General features: G+C 39.2%; 13 protein-coding genes across 13 annotated transcripts; 4 read left to right on the top strand and 9 right to left on the bottom strand.

The window, feature by feature from the left end:
• Positions 1-4: 4 nt before the first annotated feature.
• WALSEDRAFT_59423 (hypothetical protein) lies at positions 5-1,125 on the bottom strand. The gene is made up of 2 exons (XM_006956406.1): positions 751-1,125; positions 5-706 (listed from the first exon to the last, which is right to left on the bottom strand). The coding sequence occupies exons 1-2, from the start codon at positions 1,112-1,114 to the stop codon at positions 120-122; spliced, it is 951 nt and encodes a 316-aa protein (XP_006956468.1). The 5' UTR covers positions 1,115-1,125; the 3' UTR covers positions 5-119.
• Positions 1,126-2,422: 1,297 nt separating this feature from the next.
• Positions 2,423-3,872, top strand: WALSEDRAFT_56296 (hypothetical protein). Its single transcript, XM_006956404.1, has one exon. It carries the CDS (start codon positions 3,160-3,162, stop codon positions 3,559-3,561), a length of 402 nt encoding a protein of 133 aa, XP_006956466.1. The 5' UTR covers positions 2,423-3,159; the 3' UTR covers positions 3,562-3,872.
• Positions 2,423-6,061, bottom strand: WALSEDRAFT_67414 (hypothetical protein; the record flags this gene model as incomplete). The annotated part of the gene is made up of 7 exons (XM_006956403.1): positions 2,423-3,879; positions 3,925-4,146; positions 4,195-4,371; positions 4,423-5,854; positions 5,896-5,910; positions 5,955-5,968; positions 6,017-6,061. The coding sequence occupies 7 exons, from the start codon at positions 6,059-6,061 to the stop codon at positions 3,628-3,630; spliced, it is 2,157 nt and encodes a 718-aa protein (XP_006956465.1). The 3' UTR covers positions 2,423-3,627.
• WALSEDRAFT_62473 (hypothetical protein) lies at positions 2,498-2,756 on the bottom strand (the record flags this gene model as incomplete). The annotated part of the gene is made up of 3 exons (XM_006956405.1): positions 2,498-2,568; positions 2,616-2,666; positions 2,714-2,756. The coding sequence occupies 3 exons, from the start codon at positions 2,754-2,756 to the stop codon at positions 2,498-2,500; spliced, it is 165 nt and encodes a 54-aa protein (XP_006956467.1).
• A 17-nt stretch (positions 6,062-6,078) lies between the features above and the next one.
• Positions 6,079-7,757, bottom strand: WALSEDRAFT_59422 (glycoside hydrolase). Its single transcript, XM_006956402.1, has 2 exons — positions 7,390-7,757; positions 6,079-7,346 (listed from the first exon to the last, which is right to left on the bottom strand). Exons 1-2 carry the CDS (start codon positions 7,491-7,493, stop codon positions 6,158-6,160), a joined length of 1,293 nt encoding a protein of 430 aa, XP_006956464.1. The 5' UTR covers positions 7,494-7,757; the 3' UTR covers positions 6,079-6,157.
• Positions 7,758-7,846: 89 nt separating this feature from the next.
• WALSEDRAFT_59421 (hypothetical protein) lies at positions 7,847-8,865 on the bottom strand. The gene is made up of 3 exons (XM_006956401.1): positions 8,610-8,865; positions 8,362-8,558; positions 7,847-8,312 (listed from the first exon to the last, which is right to left on the bottom strand). The coding sequence occupies exons 1-3, from the start codon at positions 8,719-8,721 to the stop codon at positions 8,016-8,018; spliced, it is 606 nt and encodes a 201-aa protein (XP_006956463.1). The 5' UTR covers positions 8,722-8,865; the 3' UTR covers positions 7,847-8,015.
• A 43-nt stretch (positions 8,866-8,908) lies between these two features.
• Positions 8,909-9,727, bottom strand: WALSEDRAFT_27247 (hypothetical protein; the record flags this gene model as incomplete). The annotated part of the gene is made up of 4 exons (XM_006956400.1): positions 8,909-9,096; positions 9,145-9,202; positions 9,252-9,559; positions 9,607-9,727. 4 exons carry the CDS (start codon positions 9,725-9,727, stop codon positions 8,909-8,911), a joined length of 675 nt encoding a protein of 224 aa, XP_006956462.1.
• A 1,086-nt stretch (positions 9,728-10,813) lies between these two features.
• On the top strand, positions 10,814-11,916 carry WALSEDRAFT_59420 (hypothetical protein). Its single transcript, XM_006956399.1, has one exon. The coding sequence runs from the start codon at positions 11,233-11,235 to the stop codon at positions 11,872-11,874; it is 642 nt and encodes a 213-aa protein (XP_006956461.1). The 5' UTR covers positions 10,814-11,232; the 3' UTR covers positions 11,875-11,916.
• WALSEDRAFT_56291 (hypothetical protein) lies at positions 11,906-13,381 on the bottom strand (the record flags this gene model as incomplete). The annotated part of the gene is made up of 5 exons (XM_006956398.1): positions 11,906-12,795; positions 12,845-12,999; positions 13,051-13,114; positions 13,167-13,231; positions 13,275-13,381. The coding sequence occupies 5 exons, from the start codon at positions 13,379-13,381 to the stop codon at positions 11,996-11,998; spliced, it is 1,191 nt and encodes a 396-aa protein (XP_006956460.1). The 3' UTR covers positions 11,906-11,995.
• Positions 13,382-14,136: 755 nt separating this feature from the next.
• WALSEDRAFT_59419 (hypothetical protein) lies at positions 14,137-16,343 on the top strand. The gene is made up of 2 exons (XM_006956397.1): positions 14,137-14,587; positions 14,634-16,343. The coding sequence occupies exons 1-2, from the start codon at positions 14,498-14,500 to the stop codon at positions 16,254-16,256; spliced, it is 1,713 nt and encodes a 570-aa protein (XP_006956459.1). The 5' UTR covers positions 14,137-14,497; the 3' UTR covers positions 16,257-16,343.
• Positions 16,344-16,454: 111 nt separating this feature from the next.
• WALSEDRAFT_31278 (hypothetical protein) lies at positions 16,455-17,054 on the bottom strand. The gene is made up of 3 exons (XM_006956396.1): positions 17,028-17,054; positions 16,916-16,981; positions 16,455-16,865 (listed from the first exon to the last, which is right to left on the bottom strand). Exons 1-3 carry the CDS (start codon positions 17,028-17,030, stop codon positions 16,497-16,499), a joined length of 438 nt encoding a protein of 145 aa, XP_006956458.1. The 5' UTR covers positions 17,031-17,054; the 3' UTR covers positions 16,455-16,496.
• Positions 17,055-17,344: 290 nt separating this feature from the next.
• WALSEDRAFT_59416 (hypothetical protein) lies at positions 17,345-19,920 on the top strand. The gene is made up of 3 exons (XM_006956395.1): positions 17,345-17,619; positions 17,663-18,931; positions 18,976-19,920. The coding sequence occupies exons 2-3, from the start codon at positions 17,670-17,672 to the stop codon at positions 19,826-19,828; spliced, it is 2,115 nt and encodes a 704-aa protein (XP_006956457.1). The 5' UTR covers positions 17,345-17,619; positions 17,663-17,669; the 3' UTR covers positions 19,829-19,920.
• WALSEDRAFT_59414 (histone H3) lies at positions 19,897-20,439 on the bottom strand. Its single transcript, XM_006956394.1, has one exon. The coding sequence runs from the start codon at positions 20,409-20,411 to the stop codon at positions 19,995-19,997; it is 417 nt and encodes a 138-aa protein (XP_006956456.1). The 5' UTR covers positions 20,412-20,439; the 3' UTR covers positions 19,897-19,994.
• Positions 20,440-20,654: the final 215 nt, after the last annotated feature.

Genomic DNA, 20,654 nt, shown 5'->3' with positions numbered 1-20,654 from the left:
GTGGGTTTTTTTGTATGTATTTCAATTAATGGGTCTACATTTTGAGGATGTTCGGCGTGTCACAAAAGAGCAATTCTTACGTTACATGAAAATCATAAATTAAAGAGAAAGTATCCAATCTAGTGAGTTTTAAAACTAGTAAGGGCGTTAGTGAAAGCCCTGTATGGCTCAAAACGAGTCGAGTTCGTAATCTCCAAATCATTGATGTTGAGCTCAACATCAGCGAAATCTGGGTTATCTTTTTTGTAACCACCCCTGAGGTAGGCCTTCAATTTGTGCTCCTTGACTAACTTCTTGAAGATTTCGTGATTCTTCTCTCCATTTTTACCTAGACCAGCCAAGCCGAGAGCGATTGGAGGTGGAACTGTCAATCTACCACTTTTGAAACAATATTGTGTTATAGCTATACAATTCAATTCTTCGTCAGGGCTTAACTCGTTGTATGCCTGCGCTATGAGGCTATTTGGCGATTCATCTTTAGCAATTGGCGTGGCAGTACCAGATACGGTATCAGGTGCTGTTGCATGAGAACCAGCGGTAGCTAAATTTGCTGGAGTGCTTGTTGATCCTTTAGATTTTTTTGATTTCTTCGAAACGAATTTTGAAACGTAATAAAACCATTTATCTTGTTCGAACGCGCCAATTGATGTTCTGATTTCATATTTCTTACCGAATGGAATCTCCTTGACAAAATAATAGGATGACGCTATCACTTCATCAGAGATGATACACTAATGTACTCAAACTCACCTCCGAGAGGGGTCCAAACTTGTGCCTCCTTGAATAACCTATAGTTAAGCTCTACCCAGGCATCTAACCTCGCTGAGTCAAGGTTCTTAGCGTAGCTGCTGTTGGAAAGGTGAAATCCAAATGCATCGCAATCGTCGATAGTCGCTATATACTTTCTAGTTGATACTGTCTTAAAAGGATCTATGCCGACACTCCTCTCGTGATTGCCAAACCACTTGTGCCAATATACGCATCCAAACGTTCTGAAATGCCAAACAAGTGGAAATGAGTTCATATTCAGCGCTATTAAAGCCACTACAGCATATTTTGATATTGATAACAACACCGGAGTGTATTCTTTAATTATATTTACTAGGTCTGCCATGATGGTTGCTCGGTGAAAAGAGAAGACCGAGTGAGCATCCAGCCCGAGGCGATAATAAGCGGTACGGATTTTAATAAGCGTGCATGATGATAAAACGTATGTATTCAAACGGTTCTATATCGAATATTCATCTGTCTTTAGCTATAGGACGGCCTATAATCTCAAACTTATTGGATTGAACTGCCTGCGTTCCTAAAGCAATAAGAAAAACATCCTTTGTCGTTTTATTCCCGTCTTAAGATAGGTAGACCTTTCTAATTTTCATCGCTATATCTAAAAGCTCGTGTGTTGCTTTCTTAGCTGCGTTAAATATATGTATGTTCCGGCAACCAAATGTTTCAGATATTTGAGTGATGTTGAACCAGACTTAGTTTCGTTTTTACCTTACCATGCAACCGCTATTACATATGGCAGCTATTGAGCACCATCATTAGCAACTTTTTCATAGTCCACGGAGTATTTATTATCTATATCATCATTCACTAAGTGTGAAACTGTGATTTAATAGGACATGTACATGTCCTATTAAATCACATATATATCGATGAAATGTTAGTTTTACTGGTCTCATAACAGTGAAGAAGAATTTCCATGATGACAGACTAACAAATCTCTACATCAACTCATTAAAAATTAATATAAAGTTCCGCTCATTTAGATTTATGAGGAACTTATTAAGGTGCTTTATATACGATTTGCAACTCACGTTCGTAACGTCAAAGATCTGATTTTACGATAATCTGACTTAAGAATTACGACATAGTAGTCACAAGAATGGTAACCCATGGCTGTGTTATTTGACGAGATTTAGGGACAATGTCATTTTACTCAAGTTAATTGAATAGCTACTGGATCTATTTTAATTGAGAATTTTCAGGTTTCTCAATACTTTCAAACGTCTGGTAGTATCTCGCAAATGCTGATAACATACGATAAACCCTTGCTGCAAATAGTTGGATATAGCGTTTCCGATAATACTGTTGATGCTGGTGAACTCACCGTCTTCCGGTAGCGATTCGTCGACGTAAGTAAGAAGTTCGTTCCCATTAATACAGCATAACAAGTCTATGAGGTGAAACTTACGGCAATTTCATTCAGAACTTATAAAAAACTTCTCATACGTAAACACCTAATGGCGTCGTACAGCAATTATGATGGTAGGTTATGTGGGGAACTACTTAGGCATCCTCGTTGGTGACCGAGTTTGTATTAAGTGGAACAATTTTCCTATTTTACCATTTTTTAAAAAAGAAGGTCTGGATGCAAACTCTATCCGTAGATTTGAGTTTCAGGAATTTGACTCAGATAATGATGTTTCATGGACCGGGTGCTCAGTAGCAGATAATTACAACTACAAGATAGGAAATAAAAAGGATAGTGTATTCAATAAGTCAAGTTTCCTAAGAGGTTGTCTACAAGTCCGTCATTCACTGGTGCTTCCAAGTTCCCAGCATCTAGAGGGTGTTTAGGGGACTGTCATACTAATAATATGAGCACTCACTTAAGTCTAGTGATCCACCGAGCAGTTGTGGAATCGGCACGCTATTAACGTCTATGTGGTCATCTAAGTTACGTCTTTAATGAACAAGCAAGACGTACAAGTAGTAATGACAGATACTGTCAGGAATGGTATAATGGTCATGGCGAAACGACCCTATCGACACGCTCAATTGATTAATGTGTGCGTTCTTGACACTGGAATGTTGTTACGGAATTTACTGCGGGAGAAAATATCTCAATAGTTAATAGACTTAACAGTGTTTACAGGTTAAAAAATTCTGATAAAATTTCAAATATACACAAAACCCATCTAGCATAAAAAATATGGTTAGTGTGACAGCGCGAACAAAACACAGCTGGATTTCTGTTCTAGGGAGATAGTAAATCGATACGTTACATAGTCCTTATAACTAAGCTAACTTCCAATTTATAACTTACAATAAGGACCTGATGATACCTGCACCAACTGATGATTCACAATTGGATGATGTCAGTAATGGGCTATTTATTCCGCTTGGAGAGACGCATTTTTGACAGAAACGATAATGTTTATGAAACAAATAACACGTCAAACTCAAAGATCTTTTGCTACAACTACTCCAATACGCTATTCTATAGCTAATACAGTCAAACAAACTGTTTTCGGTAAAGATGAGAAACAGAAAGCAGAAGAGAAAGCAGAAGTGATGAAAGAAAAGGCTAAAGCAACGGGTGATAGAGTTTACGTAAAAGGTAGCGACCTGGCTGGAGAAGCAAAACAAGGCATGTCTGAAGCTGCTGATAGTGCTCAAGGAAATGCAGAAGTAGGCAAACAAAAAGCTGAAGAGAAAGCTGAAGATGTAAAACCTCACGTTGAAAGTGCTTCGCAGAAGGCCAAAGAGTTCGGTCACGAAACAGCAAAGAAGGTTTCAGATGCCTCTGAGAAATTTCAAGAGAAAACAAAATAAACGTAACGGAGTAATTTGCTTTTTCTACAAAAGTGTGAACGTTGTTCTATAAAAATACATCTAAATTTATGATCCTTGAAAAACCGACGATAGGAAGCTACTCCATTCTAAATCAGCGCTGTCGACAGGTGTTGAATTTATGAATGTCGCATTCTCTGTGCCATTGTCGAACGCATTGATAGGATTTGAGTGCATAAAGTTGAACATGCTGTTCAGAAGCATCTGGTCATCTCTCGCGGGACTAGTACTATCACTAGTCTGTTGCGCACTAGGGATCTCTGTCAAAGCCTTTAATGAAGATGTTGCCAAATACATATCCTAATGAAAGTAAGAAGGACGCTATTTGTAATATGATAGACTTACATTGCTACGGCGACGCTTGGTGGTAGTATTTACTCGCAACTGACATGCCTTGATGAGATGCAGAATGACATCTAACGATTTTCCAGCGACAATATCTCTAATCTCCCTTCTACGTAAGATATTAACGCCAATTTCTATGTACTCTAAATCCGATTGGTTATCCTGTCCATTCCGTCGGCTTTCACAAGCACTGAGAATCAAAATGACAATCGCATTGAAAGGCTTTTATCAGGTTTAGTGTGGTGATAATGAATAAAACAAATTACTCACACTTAAATTGAGCATTACATCAATATAGTTCTGCACAATTGATCTCTTCAGTTCCATAGTATTGAAAATGCTAAGCAAAGATCTCGCAGCATTTGCGCAAATCATCAAACTTTGCATCTTGAATTTTGAAAGTTTCTTAGTATGAGGGTGTGGTACAAAGTTCTTGTACATGAATATCTAAATCATCTTGTTCAGCGAATCTAGTACTCAAAACTATCATCAACTCACTTGAATGTTATAATGCGCGATTCTAAGGTTACTAGCCAGTTGGAAGATGAAGTTATTGCAACATCTCTCCGTATACTTCAATTGTTCTGGTACAGCATCTAGCCATTGATTCAATTTCGAGCTCATAGATGCGACGCTTTTATGCGTATCATTCTTCTCGTTGCCTTTCTTGAGACTGTATATTTGTTGCATAATTTGTCCTTGTATTCCATAAAGCTTAACCATATGATTGAAATAGATAATAGCCAACTCCTCATCGCTACCGATTTCCTCAGGAAGTGGCTTAGGCAGTTCTAAAGCGAGATCTTCATCTTTACATAGAATACGTCTACCATATGCCGCGCTTAAGGACCTGTCAAAGAGGTAAATACAATACATTGCACGACTTCTGGATTCTCTATCGCTTTGATCTGGCAATGCAGATTGGAGATGCAGTCCGATGTCTTCTGCTATGACAAGCGCAGCACCGTTTAAATTCCAGCTGCTCTTAAGATGTGTACTACGTTGAACAAACATCTGCAGCAAAATTAGGGCCTGTATGTCCTCTAATGTGGCAGCAGATAAACTATAATCTGGTGCTTTCCTTTTGTAAGTTGCTAAGAAGCTGCTACCAGCAAGGAACCTAAATGGTTCTCTGCTAGGTAACAAAACTCGTTGGTCATCACAGTAGAGTGCACCCAAGGCACAAACCAAGATGAGTATGCTAGCAAACTTCCTCTCTAACTTCCTTTGACTGATTTCTGCAACGAACCTCTTTTTATTGAGTAATGGAAGTGTACTATTTACTTTATCAAAGTAAATCTCAACTAATAACATATAAAGTCGCTCATCACCAAAATCTTCATTAACATATGGTTCGATGTAGCTATCCTCTTCAAGTTTTTCGTGTGTATTCCAGTATTCTGGTCTTTGTTGCGTTGACAACGGAGGTGTCGAAGGTCCTGTGTATTGTTTGACTTTCACGAGTAAACCTTTGACGCTACCAAAGTACCTCATCCTATCTGTACTGGATTCGTCATGATCATCGTGCAGGCCCATTGCGGGCGATTCGAACATCTCGTCGTCTGAGTTGTCTGACTGTTCTGGTTCTTCCCTGTACGTCGTCATGGAGGGGTCCCGGGACATGATATTCGTCATTGGTATTGTCGTACTCGAAGCTGACGAATATCTATCCATGTCACTGCTACTATTATAATTCCTCTTAGGTGGAAACATCGGCGAACTGTTGCTCGCTCTTTCGACATCTTCGTTGAGATTTCTCCCTGGGGCTAACTTCTCGACTAAAGCCTCATACAGGGCTACTTTACGCTCTAATTCTCTAACATAGCTGACTGTGAATCCACGTTTAGGAGCAGGCTCGTTGTACAAGCAAGCCGTGTTACTGACTGTACAGTTAGTGCATTTATCTGGATGTTTAGCTGGACCATTGCATCTGAATTGATTAGGAGACTAAATAATATCAATAGTACTTACTTTATCTTCTTTTTCCTTGTTTCTGTTAAGTAACAATCAATCTGATAAGAAATACGCACCTGCAGCCATCACACTAAGGGAAATATAAGCACAGGGTTATTATATTTAACTAAACACCTACAGCTCTCGTCGGTCTCTCTCCTTCTTCTTTCCCCGGATTCTCCATCACAACCTGAGTAAGCGCAAGCCGGAACAAAATCAAATTTCTCAAGGAATTTAAAATACAAGAAAAGTTTATCTGAACTTATTAGAGAATACATTATTAATTTGCTTTCTCAAGCTTATACGCGACAACACCAAATGGTTCAACCGATATTTCACCGATAGCACCGCTGACGCTACCAAGGTTTAATCCCCAGTTTTCACCGTCTTTTTGCCATAAGTCGGTTATATTCCAAGTAGCTTCTCTTTCTCCAGACTTGAAGTCTATTCCTCTGAACAATTCGTCAAACTGGACGTCTGTTGTTTGCTCATTAGATGACGTATTCAAAACAGCGATCGCATAATTATCATCGGAGAGTTCCGCTAACCAGAGCTGTACATCTCCATCTCCTACTTCTCTTTTCCATACTCTGAAAGCGGCATCACCACCCGCATCCTGGTTGACATCAATTACCGCCTTATTCTTTAGTATTTCGAGGGATTCATCATCTATTGTCTCAAGGTTTGCGCCAATCATAAGTGGTGACTTCATGAATGCCCACATAGTAAAGTGTGAGCGTGATTGTGTAGCTGTGAGGTTTCCTACACCAACCTCCAAGCCATCGAGGTCGTTCCAAGCGCCAGAAAAGCTCTTTTGGCCTAAGCTTACTGATTTTTCGAGTATATTAGTAATAGAACAATGGTATCCAGCTAGTTTGCAATCTAATCCTTCATTTCCTTTACAAGGACAGCGATCATCTTCACCGGTGAAACTATCAGTGATATCACCAGTTGTACGCCAGCTGTTAGCGATTGTAGTTGCAAAATTCCAAGGCCCATCCTCACCCCAATTACACATTGCGTATACAATTGGTCTTCCGGTCGCATTCAATGCTTGTGACATAGCGTTGTATCTATCATAAGATAACTTTGGAGTACCAGATTGGCCTTGATTGAAACAATTGTCGTACTTGAGAAGATCTACCTCCCATTCTGCGTAACTAGACGCGTCTTCAGTCTCGTAGCCTAAAGATGCGGGCATGCGTCCGCATGTGAGTGTACCAGCGCTCGAGTAAATACCAAGCTTGAGATTTAAACCATGAACTTGATCAGCGACGCCTTTAATTCCATCTGGGAACTTCTCTGCATTGTAAGATAATTTGTTCGTTTCAGGGTCCCTCGCGTCTGCCTGCCAGCAATCATCTATACCAACATAGGTGTAGCCTAAATCTCTGAGTCCTAAATCGACCAACTTTTGCGCTGATTGTGTAATCAAGTCTTGGTCTATTTCGCATGCAAACGAATTCCAGCTGTTAAGGTCTTAGAGAGGAATAGCAGCTGAACTGAACATACCTATTCCAGCCCATTTGAGGTGTAACAGCTACGCCATTGTTTAATGCTAGTACTGAGCCTAATAAGCTAGCTAGTGCGGTTGTCGTAAGTGTACGTAAGAACATTATTAAGGTATGAAGATGAAGATGAAAGTGAACTAGCGCTTATATAGAATAAATTTATGCACCCAAGCTAACACGTGATGATGAACTTCTTCAATGAGATCATAAACGTCATCTAATCGTATATACATGGGGAGGCCTTAAACGAGCCAACGATGCCCCTAAATGGTACAATTAGATACACTGTACGTATTCATCTACATATATTTGCAAAAAGCCGCAAATACCAGTCATGGGAGGTTACTAGGAACACCTTGATATATTACGATCAATTTTAATCAATCAGATTGATTCTACCAAGACTTTTTAGATAAAACATGTTTGTAGGTTGCTAACATAAATCCTCACTAGAATTTCTGTGTTATAGAAAAATGTCTTGTTTCAAATTACAAGTATACGAAACTTAATTATTGTAACACGAGCCCTTAATAGAAAAATCTAACAAGTTCCGCGAGGAACGAACGGATGAAACTTATTTTTTGGAGATGCCCTTGATCAAGTGTTTCGTTGTATCAATAGAGCGAACTATAAAACAGGGTAGGAATACCCTTGCGTTTGCAGAAGTTCCTCTTTTAGTATGACTATTTGCTCTTTAAGTGCAATAATCTTTTCTTGAAGTGTACTCTTCTCAAACAATAGTTCTGACTGTTCACCTTTCAATTTCTCGACTTTTTGTTCGAGTTCTGTCAGCCAGAGCTTTTTACGCGTGCGACTCCTCAATGCTGCGTCTCTATTACGAGACAACGCTACTTTTTTCTTTTCAGTTTCCGTTAGCTCTTGACCATCTGCATTAACGTGTAAAGTCTTATCACCTGCGCGTCCCTGTAGAGAACGTCAGTATATCTTAATAATAGCCTTGATTCATATTTACAACGGGCTTTTTCAAAGATACTGCTTCAAGTAGATTTTCATATGGACGGGTAACCTCTACTGGTGTATTTGTATTACTAGGAGTTGGCTGATATGAGGTACTTGTACTCGAAGTTAGTAGAGAATCACAAGTTGGTATAGTTGGATTAAACGGCTGAAGAAGATCATCTAATGGATTTAAACCCAACTCAGCCATTTCTTATCTTTTTTTTCAGCTTTTCTTATATTGAAATTGTCACCTAAACTTACCGTACCACATCTTTGGATTACTATCAATTCTTATCTGAGGGTCACCCTCATTGATAAAAGACTCTAATTGAGAAACCTTATCCTCACTACTCATATTGGCCTTATCATTCATTAATCACAGGCCCTCGAAAAAGAAGGTATTGGGAAAACCTGCGTGACGTACTTAGATCGTCATGTATTTGACAATAAAAAACTGATCAATACATTTAAATGCGCGTAATTAGATAAATACAACAACCATAATTATTATAGCGAGCATCGTTTGTGACGCTAGGAAGTAGATTTGGTTACTAGCAACTTTAATAGAGAAGGTTGTTTGATAAGTAGTTGGAATTTGTTGATACTGATTGATTCATAAGTTCAGATACAGTGTCTCTCAACTCTTGTACTTCATTAGTGAGCTTTTCTTTCTCCTCTTTGAGATTCTTTTGCTCATTTAGCAGGTTGTCAACTTCATCTTGAAGACTGCGAGTCCATAAGCTCTTACCTAGGTAAATTATTTATTAGGTTATTTATTATCAAAATAACTACTCACGTTTACGACATCTCGCTGCAGCAAGTCGATTTCTCTCGGTACTAAGCCTCCTCTGCTCCTATCATGTTGTTAGCGTTCATAGTAAATTAGTTGTTATTAGTACATACTTCTTTAGTCAGCATTCTTCCGTCCTCAGCGATGTGTAATGAAGCATCTCCACGTCTACCGACCGGCTTCATTATAGCTGGCACGTCGACGTCATCACTAACTATGCTATTGTATGATTGTTTACGTGGCTTTACGGTGCGGTTATTAGCATGGTTGTAATCGCTATTATTGCTGCTGGTAGTCTCGTCTGATCCTCTACGATCTGGTAGCTGATTTGGCAGCTGAGTGGATTGTTGAGTGTTGATTTGCAATTGCGGTAGAGATACAGATTGATAGTTTAGATCAGTGCCTGCAAAACTGTAATTACCTATTGTCTCACCAATTAGAATAACTTTCTGTTAAATAAGAACCTACGGAATAAATCAAAGCCTGTGATAGGGAGTAGGTCATTATATGCCTTCGAATTTTGCTCCTTGCAAGTCTCTTCAAATACATTGGTTTCTGGTTTGATGGCGTACGCCGAGCTGGGAAACATTTTTGAGTTGTTTATTTATTTGTTTGACTATAATATTTTCTTAAGTAGATAATAATAAAGCCATTAAACCAGCGTTAGATATGATGGTTTGGGTCAAGGTGTAAAGTATCGGAGTATGTTATGATGTCAATCAGCGTCGAAATAATTAATGGGGTTAGAAGAAAATTTATATTATTTCATAGAGAAATAATCAATTATACATCCACATTCCTGGTTTCGTACCTGTTCAATTTTCACACTGCCGTCTCCTGGCAATGTGGTCATAGTCTAAGCTAGATAGCTTTTACTAAGAGAAATACTGTGGAATAATTATTTACAACAATTTCTATTCTTAATACTCAGACAGTTTTTTCCTCAAAGAGGTTCTAAAATACCAATGAGTTAGTAGGATGAGTTAGTAGGTGACACATTTTCTAGGGGTATTAGACAAATCATTCAACTTCTATTCAACGTATTCACGCATATTCGATGCTCATTATCTGATCGTACCTGCAGACGTCATAACCATGTAACGATTTGCAACGCAGGCCACACACATGCGTAGCGAGTATCATAACGCTAACATATGCATATAATTTAAGTAGGTAATCTGATGATTTTACAAATTCCAAAAATTAATATTAAGAAACTCGGCGAAGCGAACTGGGGGATTCTCTCAATCAAAGAGATTAGCGCAATGGGGTAGACAAAAAAGAAAAATGCGATAAAATTAATAAAGATCATAATTATATCAATTGATCTACTCAAGTAGTCAAAAAATACACGCATTTCTGTGTAGATAACATGCATACCAAACATCCGCTCATGCAGGAACGTCTCCATTGTGTGGTTCGCAGATTGATTCAGACTCATTACTCACCAACGAGAAAAGGAAAGAAGTGGGAACTTTAGCGGGATATATGAATTCAGGTTCTCTCTACAAACCAATACAAGTTATTTTGGGAATATTTAAATTTCCTACTTGGCCAGAGAACAATGGCCATTGTTAGGAATTGCGCCTCCTATGCGGAGTGGGATGCCGAAAATGGCTGAAGGTTGTATCTTTAATGTCACAAAGTGGGTTTATTGTCTAACCCCATTATAATCTAAAATAAAAATAGACATAAACACGTCAAAAAGAAAGCAAATGAGTTTTAGCAACGCGCTGGAAGAGCCAAGGAGCCTGTTTGATAAGGATAAAGAGATAGGCTTTGATGTAGAGCAAGATTTCACACAAGGACTTGAACACGAACTTGAACTTGCACTTGAGCAGGAGCTCGATCGCGAGCCGTACACACCAGAGAATGTGAATTCAGCTCCAGTATCACCTCCTCAGCCACCAAAGAGGGTCAGAAAGACTCGTAAGTCGCTCAAAAACCCAAAAGCAGAGGTGCCGCGTCCACGAAAGTAAGTGTGATTTATTGGGAACATAGGCTGTCATAATAATACCTCATCCCAGCGCATGGATCATCTATCGCACAAATAAAAGCAAAGAGCTTAGACGTCGCCGCGGAGATGGCGTTGGCATGCGCGCTTTGTCTGCTGCCATATCAGAACTCTGGGCTAAAGAGACAGATGATGTCAAAACCCATTTCAAGCAATTAGCAGAGAAAGAGAAGGAGATGCATAAGATACTTTGGCCTGACTACAAGTTTTCGCCACGGAAAAATTATACCGTGAAACAAGGTGACTCATGTAAAAAGAAGCAAACAAGTAAGGAAAACAAACCTCATGGTAGATTACGTGGTCGTCCAAGAAAAACTACAACTCAGAGTATTAATTCAGTCAACTCAGAATCAACCTCAACGGCAACAGTATCATCCGAATTGCCTAATGTAGAATTACTTACGTATAACGATACTAATTATATAGAAGTTCCAGATATCCCGGACATGACACTTCCTCAAACAACTCTCAACCCTGTATATTATTCGGACATAACCTCAATTACTAGTAGTTCAGAGAATACTTTCAATGTTTTCGATAGCCAATATGGGCAATTCAGTAGCCCAACTCCTGAGTACACTATTAATTTACCTACGTTACAGTACTTGCAACCACATTTCTCCAACGCACTCGATAACTTTTTTGCAGATATAGAAGAATCACTTAATAAAGCATCTCCATATGACTTTTTCAACATCTCTCAAGACTTGTTTAACTATTAGATTTGCATAAAGTTCCTGTAAAATATTATGCATTGAATCTCCCTTACATAGGAAATGATGTATGTATATGTTCTATGTAAAGAATGATGATAAAAGCTCTTTAATAGGATTTTGTGATTTCTCAATTCACGTTCAAATCCGTTTCATCTTCGTTTAATGTCCTTGCGGCATCTAAAAGTTGGAAGATGTTGCCTTTACTCTGTTGCTGTTGCTGCTGTTCTTGTTCTTGTTTCTGTCGTTGTTCTTGCTGCTGGTGTTGCTGATTTATATGACCAAGCGAACTGATAGGATCTGGTAACGTCCTGGAGCTTAACCTGTCACTTAGCCTATCAATCAAACTGTCGTTGAGCCTGCTGCTCAACTCATCATTTTTCTTTTCAGGTGGTAATGGTCGTGGAGGCTGTGATATCCTACGGACTCCAGAATGCGGGATAGTATAGCTAGATGAGTTGCTAAAAGGTATATATGACTGATGAAGAGGTGATGGTGAAATTGGGGTGCTATGGGGCGATTGAATAGGGGGTAATAGCCTTGGAAGATGTATATCCTGGGGTTGTAGGTATGAATGTTGATGTTGTACATAATTGAATACAGTGTTGCTATTGGCAGTAACGTTGCTTGACGATCGGGAAACATATGAAGAAGATATATTATCAGTATCTATATCATTTATCTTATTATTCAAAGCCTTATTCTCCTTTCTAACCCTTATCCTAACTCCTTGACTGGCTAAACACTTTGTTAAATAACTCGATTCGGACATTCCAGGGAAATTTTTTGGACTGTGTACTGCGAAAATATCTGAGATAGTGCTTGCAACTTGCACGATATCCAGATCGCGCCTCTCAAAAAGTCTGAAGTATAACCTAAATTCACCTTCCTGTCGGACTGAAATGTGGTTCCAAATACAAAACGAACCATCTAAAGCTTGTTAATAGCGCTATAAAAAGTTTAATATAAAAAAACATACCTGTACCATTCTCATCTTTTAACTTTGTCGGTGTTTGTACGGTGATACCCGCCGTAGCACGAACGTTTTTCTGGCTGTAAACTTCATTCAAATCATCACCATACGGTTGAATAAGGGTTGCTGTCATAAAAAAGGCTGTTGATTGATGAAATTCGCTGTGTCAAGTTGATTAGCAAATGTAAATTTGGCTAAAGGGGTAAACAAACCTCTTATCATATTCATCTGTGTGTATTTGTATAATCGGTGGCGGATCTATTGGCCTTCGATCGACTGATTTGCAATTTAGAAATGTGTGCAGAGAAGTTATTAAGCTATAACGCACCTTTTTCTCTAAAAGAACATACGCGTGCATTCTTAGCATGCTGTCTAATATTTATGGAGTATAGACTGTAGAATGTTAATAAAGAATCAAGAACGATAAGATACTAACGGTAGTTGAGCTGAAGAATCTCTCAATAAATTACCAGAGAATCTAAAAACTGATAATTTCAATCTGCTATTCCTCTCAAATTGGTTGTCGATTGGTCTTTTCGACATCGTCGTACTGGTGGAAGATGATCAGCATATGATGAGCAGTCTATCCACCGTCACTTAGACTGTAATATTAAGTAATGATGAAAATTAAAAAATTATTCGTGAAACATGCTCTTTTTTTCTATATTATACACTCTTTATAGTGCTTTTCAGTATCACACCATACTGTTCCTCGGAAAATCATCCGCCTTGCAGATCCATCGAGGGAAACTTTTTTTATTTAGAGTATAGATTTAATATGATATAAGTAACAATTCACCAGTTAACTCATCTTGCCACTCATATGGGAGACAGTAATGGATGACATAACGACGATCATTACTTTCTGTCATCCTAACTCGCCATTAGTAATTTCAGTTCATTTGTGATACTTTAACATCCAATTTTACATATTTGCTTGCACCTCATTATGGATTTATCACGTAGAAGATAAATTTTCATGGCTACTTTTTTTACATCATAATAATTTATGATGTGGCTTCAGGGATAAATCCATTATAAATACTAAATTATTGAATTATGCATATCCATACTTCGGTGCTATGAAGTCTAGTCTACATACTATCAAAAATGGATCTATTTACAGCAGAAACACTAATTATAGTGATATAAATATACATATAAATCCGCAGTTCATATATATTCTTGCTAGCATTTCTCAAGCTCTCTTTTCATACATTTTGAAAATGCCTCATTGTTTCAGGCTGATCCTAAACTTGCCTCCAGTCGACGATGAATCATATAATTGAAGGCGGAGAGGACAGGAAAAAATAAAACATCTTAAATAGCGAATAGATATAGTATTTTATTTTATACCATTTTACCACCAATCCTGCTACTACGGAAGATATAAGCTTAAGGATGCTTATGATCGTCACCACGTCGGACGGATCTGATTTGAAGAATACGTATAGTACTACCATCGATACTATGTCATTATCAACGTTCTATCTAGCCATAGAGATGATCAATAATCTAGTAAGAGATGAAATTACCTTCGGCACACCCTAGAAACTGCAATAGAACACACACTTATATGTACTTACACAGTCAGAATTTTCGCGTCCCCTTATTAGTAAATTTGACAGCCCATCTTACTTGGCGACATCGTTCATCGAAATGGCAGTTTGTATACCGGGGTACACGGAATGCCACACAACCGACGAGAGGAAAGCCGCATCAATTGATAAAGATAATTGGTGGGTGGCTGTAAGTAGATTTGATACGTTCGGTGTAGTAATCTAACAATACCTAGGAAAAGTATGCATTGGGTATAGCAATGGGTTATACAGCTATACTCATAATAGTAATCATTGTTCAATATGTCAAATACTTATCGTTCTCGAAAAGAATGATGAGGGGCACGTCTCTTGGCTTTTTCAATAGAATAGCGGCGTTTTGTCGTGCGATGCACTACAATCGTCTTAGACTTGGTGGCTTTTACTTTCCATATACTTTCCCAATGCTCTTGTTGTCATTTTTCTTTATCTGGACAACAGTGTGGTCATTTGCAGTTTTCCCATACTATCGAGCGGGCATAGAATGGGGATCACCACCTCTAGGCGTCAGATCAGGCTGGATGGCACTCGGTTTGATCGTCCCTGTTTTCGCTATGGGTTCACGTGTAAACCCAATCAGTTTTCTTACAGGAATCAGTCATGAGCGTCTACAAGTGTATCACCAATATGGCGCACAAATAATACTTTTCTTGTCAGTAGTTCACACCATTCCTTTTATAATCGAACCTTATCAACAAGGATATCAGCTTGGGGGCACAAAATTGGCTAGATTCTTCCTCAAGAAGTACTACGATGGAACTGAACAATTCTGGAATGGCATACCACCATTAGTTGCACTCATTTGGATTGTGATTTCAAGTATGGGATATTTCAGAAAATTGAATTACGAGTTCTTTGTTATACAACATGTCGTTTCAACAATATTCTTTCTTGTTTGGATGTTCATCCACGTTGATGTTATGTACCCGGCAACATGGCATCATATGTTTATGGCCACTGGTGTACTTATCTGGTCATGGGTTGGCAGAATACTCATAACATTCTGGGCTAATGAGTTCAAATGGCATGATGCCCAACTTCACTCCCATGCGGATGATATTGTTAGATTACGCATAATCACTCCACTTAGATGGAAGCCAGCTCAAAATATTTACCTTCGTTTTCCGACTATCAACATAATTGAAAGTCATCCGTTTACTATTTCTTCGATTCCATCACTTGATGTGCATAGTAATTCTAACATAATGCAATTGCTTCTGCGAGGCAAAAAAGGTATCACTGGTAAACTCAACTCGAAGGCACAATCTGGGAAACAAACCATACCAGTTTTAATTGATGGACCGTACGGTGGTTTGCCAACCCCGTTAGATGGATACTCTCGCGTACTCTTGCTAAGTGGAGGAACTGGTGTTAATGCCAATATCAGTATTTTGCTCGATCTGATGAGAAAGATGGAAAGATCAGAGACTTTGATCGAATATATTGATTTCATATGGACAATCAGATCGACTGAGTCCCTTGATTGGTTCAGTCAGACATTCAAGCAGTTGTCTAGTTACACAAGCTTCGATAATCTGAATATCACTATTCACATCACTGGTAACGCCGACGTTGAGAAGGAATTGGTACATGACGACAAATTCTACAGCTTTGTCAAAGGAAGGCCCGATGTGAAGAGCATCATAAGGAATACTTCTGCTGCTGCCCAAGGTGGTGATCTTGCAGTATCTGTTTGTGGACCAGGCGATTTCATGTTTGATACAATGAATGAGTGCTCCTCAATTGAGCTCAAGATAGCTACTGGAGATGAAAATCTCCCGAGACGACTTTTTGCACACTCTGAGAGTTACGATTGGTGAAATAAATAGACTCAAGGATTTTTTTGGAATAATTTCTTTTCGAACTTTTGTATAATTTAGACACACAATCATGCATATAGATTATGCTTTGAAATGTAATAAGCTAGCTTGCCTTTATACAACTTGAAAATTTTTCCATGTCAGAGCAATTTTCGAAACTCACGTAAAAATACACAGAAGCACATAAAACAGTTCTTATACGTTCAAAAGCGAGTTCAAATAGTTAGTACAACTCTTCACTTAAGCAGTGAGAACGACGACACCGCCAGCTTCCTTGATCTTCTTTTCAGCGAGTTCAGAGACGAATCTAGCCTTGACAATGACTGGCTTGGAGAGGCGACCCTTACCGAGGACCTTACCGAAACCGTGTGCGAGGGTGTCAACAACTGGAACCAAATCGCTCTTCTCGGTTTGTGACTTGTCTTGCTCAGAAACCAAAGACCAGATCTTGTCGATGTTGAGGACTGGTCTCCAGTAGACGTTGTGCTTGAGGTGGTAGTGACGGTCACCAACCTTACCGAAGTAACCTGGGTGGTACTTGTCGAAGTTGGTTCTGTGGTGGTGTTGACCACCAGCTAAACCACGACCACCTGGATGCTTACGGTGTTTCTAAAAAGTCTATTGAGTATACAGTCTTCTCTAGAAAAACTTCCTCTTACACCAATTCTACCATACCCGGCGGAGACATGACCGCGGCTCTTCCTTGTCTTGTGCAAACGAGTTGGCTATACGATATAAGCATTTTTTTAAAAGACTCTATTCAATTCTCACCATTTTCGAAGATGGAGTAAGCTGCCTAAGAGAAGAGCGTGAGCCTTGATCAAATCTGAGGCGGAAGTTCAAAAATAAAATCTTTTACTTTCTAGATAAAGAATAAAATATACAATAAATAAATGGGAGATTATAAATGTATTATTTAATACTGATTTAAACGCTATTAGGCCTCACCTTGATGTTGTACCATCATGTTAGATGACCATCTCTCCATATTCAAGGAGCAGCTTAGAAGTGGTAGAGCATCTGACAAGCTCTTCTTGCATTCTCTACAGCATCTCTTACCAAATTACACCCGTGAATTAAAAATTGACGATGAATTGCGTCAATTGTTGATTATCAATAGCGAGCGCAGATTTAGAGATGTAATATCCTACACTACGAGCGAGTTATCTAATAGCTCTCCTATTAATAATATCACTTTCTGTCTCTTCTTGATCGAGCTATTGACTGTCAAGATAAACATCTTTAAGAACGCAGGAGATGACCAATCTATAGACAATTTGCTGCGTCTACCAACGCGTTTAAGTAATCTCTATGCACGTTTATCGCAAGCGTCCGTACATCTCCCCTCTATACTTGAATCAGAGTGAGTGCAATGCGATAGGTTGACAAGCTCTGACAATATATAGCAATTTTATGGCAAAGTTTACTAAAGATTATTTATCCACACTTTCCACGACTTGCAGTACACCAAGTTATCCTCTTGAACGCCTTCATTTGCTAGGTTTTACACGGTATAGCGACAGGTTCAAGTCATTTTGGAGTGTAACTCTGAAATATTATGATAAGCACAACAATAGCTGTAATAATCTACGTTTAGCGCTTTTGGATCTTACACCTGCTCAAATAGCAACTTATTTTGAAGAATTCCTCAATGCACTTAAGGATTCAAACAGAGATGTTAAGCAAATAGCTCACTCGCTGGTTCAAATGTGGGGTAACATTGACGAAAACACGTCAACATTCATTACGGATGTACTTATCAGTGGAAGTAAGGTGCTTCTTGACGAAAGAATTGTGCGCGCACTCACATTGTGGATATCACAATCGAAAGTATCATTCAACATCTTCACAAGCATACTTAACATTTGGACGAATCCGTCATTCATAAAGAGAGTACCAGTTGATCAGCTTACAATGTACTCAACTATGATTCTCCTCCTTATACAGAAAGAAGGTGTTAAGAGGCAAATACCAAATACACTTCTAAATGATAGCAATGTTACCCATGCCATACCATCATACTTGTCGCTTCCTAATCCCTTCGGTAGATTGTTAGGTATGTTGGTTGCACAATATCTCGCAAACTATGATGGCGTTGATAGATTGACGTTTGGAGATGGTGCCTTTTCAGGTAGCGGTCCAGGGAGGAACGAGATCCAGCGTCTTATACAATTAGTCGACAGGTCGAGAGTCGATGATGGTGGTGCGCCTATACAACATCTCGAAGAGGAGCAATCAGAAACATCAGCGGATGACATCTCCATCACTCAACATAATGATAGCGACAGCGATGATTCTATAGAAGGCTATGAAATCGATTATGACAAATTCAATATCAATAAGCCAGACAGTGATGATGAAGAGGCAGCTAATGATCCGACGATACTGTCTAAACGCAAAGTCAACAGACCTGTATACATAGCTGAACTGAATGATATGCTTAGACATGACGGCAAAGAGGGTAATGAAGCAGCCGTATTGGAGGAAGTCGCACTCAAATGGGCAGCTGCCTTAATTAATGACAAACGCGAACACAGGGAGCTTCTCGAGAATTCCAACAATTTGGCTTTCACTTTGCTGACCATACAAGACCAGTTTGGATTGGATGGATTTGAAGAATTGCGCAGTGAAGCCCTGAGAGTATTAATTGTTTGCTCGCCTCAGCGTGCAGCATTGTAAGTTGTACATTATCCAGGAATCACATCGCTAATCACCTCAGGTGTCTCATTCAGCATCTTTTCAGCACATCCATCTCATTGAGACAGCGTATAAATGCTCTCCAAGCTATAGGATTAGGTGTTCGCGAACTATCTAGTGGAATACCAACTCCTATAACTAAGACGGAAACTACAACAAGGAAAGCTATACCTGAAAATGTCGCAAATCATTCAGAAGTCGAAGCTATCTTGAAGAGTCTCTCACAGACTAGTATATCGGATGCGAGAATCAAGGCCGGCAATGACATGCCCAACGTTGCACGAGAGAGGAAACTGAAATTACAATCAAGTAAACCCTCAAAACCACTGATTGTTGAAAATACGGAAACACCGTCTAATGCTCTAGAGGAATACCGTCTCGTAGATCGTCAGTCTAGAGTACAAAACGTGAGATTCAACCAAATAGCCAGTGAATTTTTCATTATGCCGCTTATAAATGAGATTTGGTTCGCACTCAATAGTCAAGCACGTGTTAGATTGGATAAAGAGTTTTTAGGACCTTTATTACAGACCTTAGCCTTAATGTTATGGTCAGCTAGGAACGCACCTGAGTTTATACACATTCTCGCATTAGAGTCATTGGAATTGATCTTGGCTCTACCTCAATATACCATAGCAGCCTCTGTAAATGTTGCACTAGCAGTTGTTAGTCTCTCGAATGACATAGAGGGAGGTAGAACACTCGCTGAGAGTTCGAAATTACCATTGTTAAGACGATGGGCCGAGAACGCCTATGATTTACTTGAAAGTACGGATGAGAATAAGAATTGCGCTGCTCTTTTAGTAAAAATTCAAGAGATCTGGGATAGACATTCTACTCTCGTCATGGCAACCACCTTATCCGTTGGTGTTTAACTTAAATGTAGGCGCATCATAGACTACTCCATATTTATGAAAATGCACATTTAAATTGCAAGTGTTATTTGAACGTAATTATTTTAAGATGCATAATTGTACAGTACAATAAGTTACATGATGTCCTTCATAGGTGTATAATAAGGTTTGTCTAAGTTAGACGCGTTTAGACGCGCTCACCGCGAAGTCTGCGGGCGAGTTGAACATCCTTTGGTTGGATAGTAACTCTCTTTGCATGGATAGCTGCCAAGTTGGTGTCTTCGAAAAGTGAGACAAGGTATGCTTCACTAGCTTCTTGAAGAGCCATGACTGCAGATGATTGGAAACGCAAGTCAGTCTTGAAGTCTTGAGCAATTTCTCTAACAAGACGTTGGAATGGCAATTTACGAATGAGCAATTCGGTGGACTTTTGGTAACGACGAATTTCTCTGAGGGCGACAGTACCTGGACGGTAACGGTGTGGCTTCTTAACACCACCAGCTGCTTGTGGAGCGGCTGTCTTTCTTGCTGCCTTGGTAGCGAGTTGCTTACGTGGGGCCTTACCACCAGTTGATTTACGTGCTGTTTGCTTTGTTCTGGCCATTTTAATTTACTTCAAGTAGATGTTTGATGAACTGAAAAGAGAGATGGTTTGGGCTCTAAATACGCGCGCGTGGTTGGATCAGATTCTACATTTTAGATCAGACGCGAATTGATCTAAATCGGGCGGACGGTGATCCTGAGGCGGTGAAGGTACAAAAATTATATAAAAATGTAGCCAGGATTTTGCCTATCAAGTGGTATATTTTCATTCACTATTTCCTTAATTCCATCGAGGATCACGCGA

Source organism: Wallemia mellicola (assembly GCF_000263375.1).
Source record: "Wallemia mellicola CBS 633.66 unplaced genomic scaffold WALSEscaffold_2, whole genome shotgun sequence".
Taxonomy (NCBI): Eukaryota; Fungi; Basidiomycota; class Wallemiomycetes; order Wallemiales; family Wallemiaceae; genus Wallemia; species Wallemia mellicola.
The sequence above is the reverse complement of the archived record's forward strand: the minus strand, read 5'-3'. Positions and strand labels throughout refer to the sequence as shown.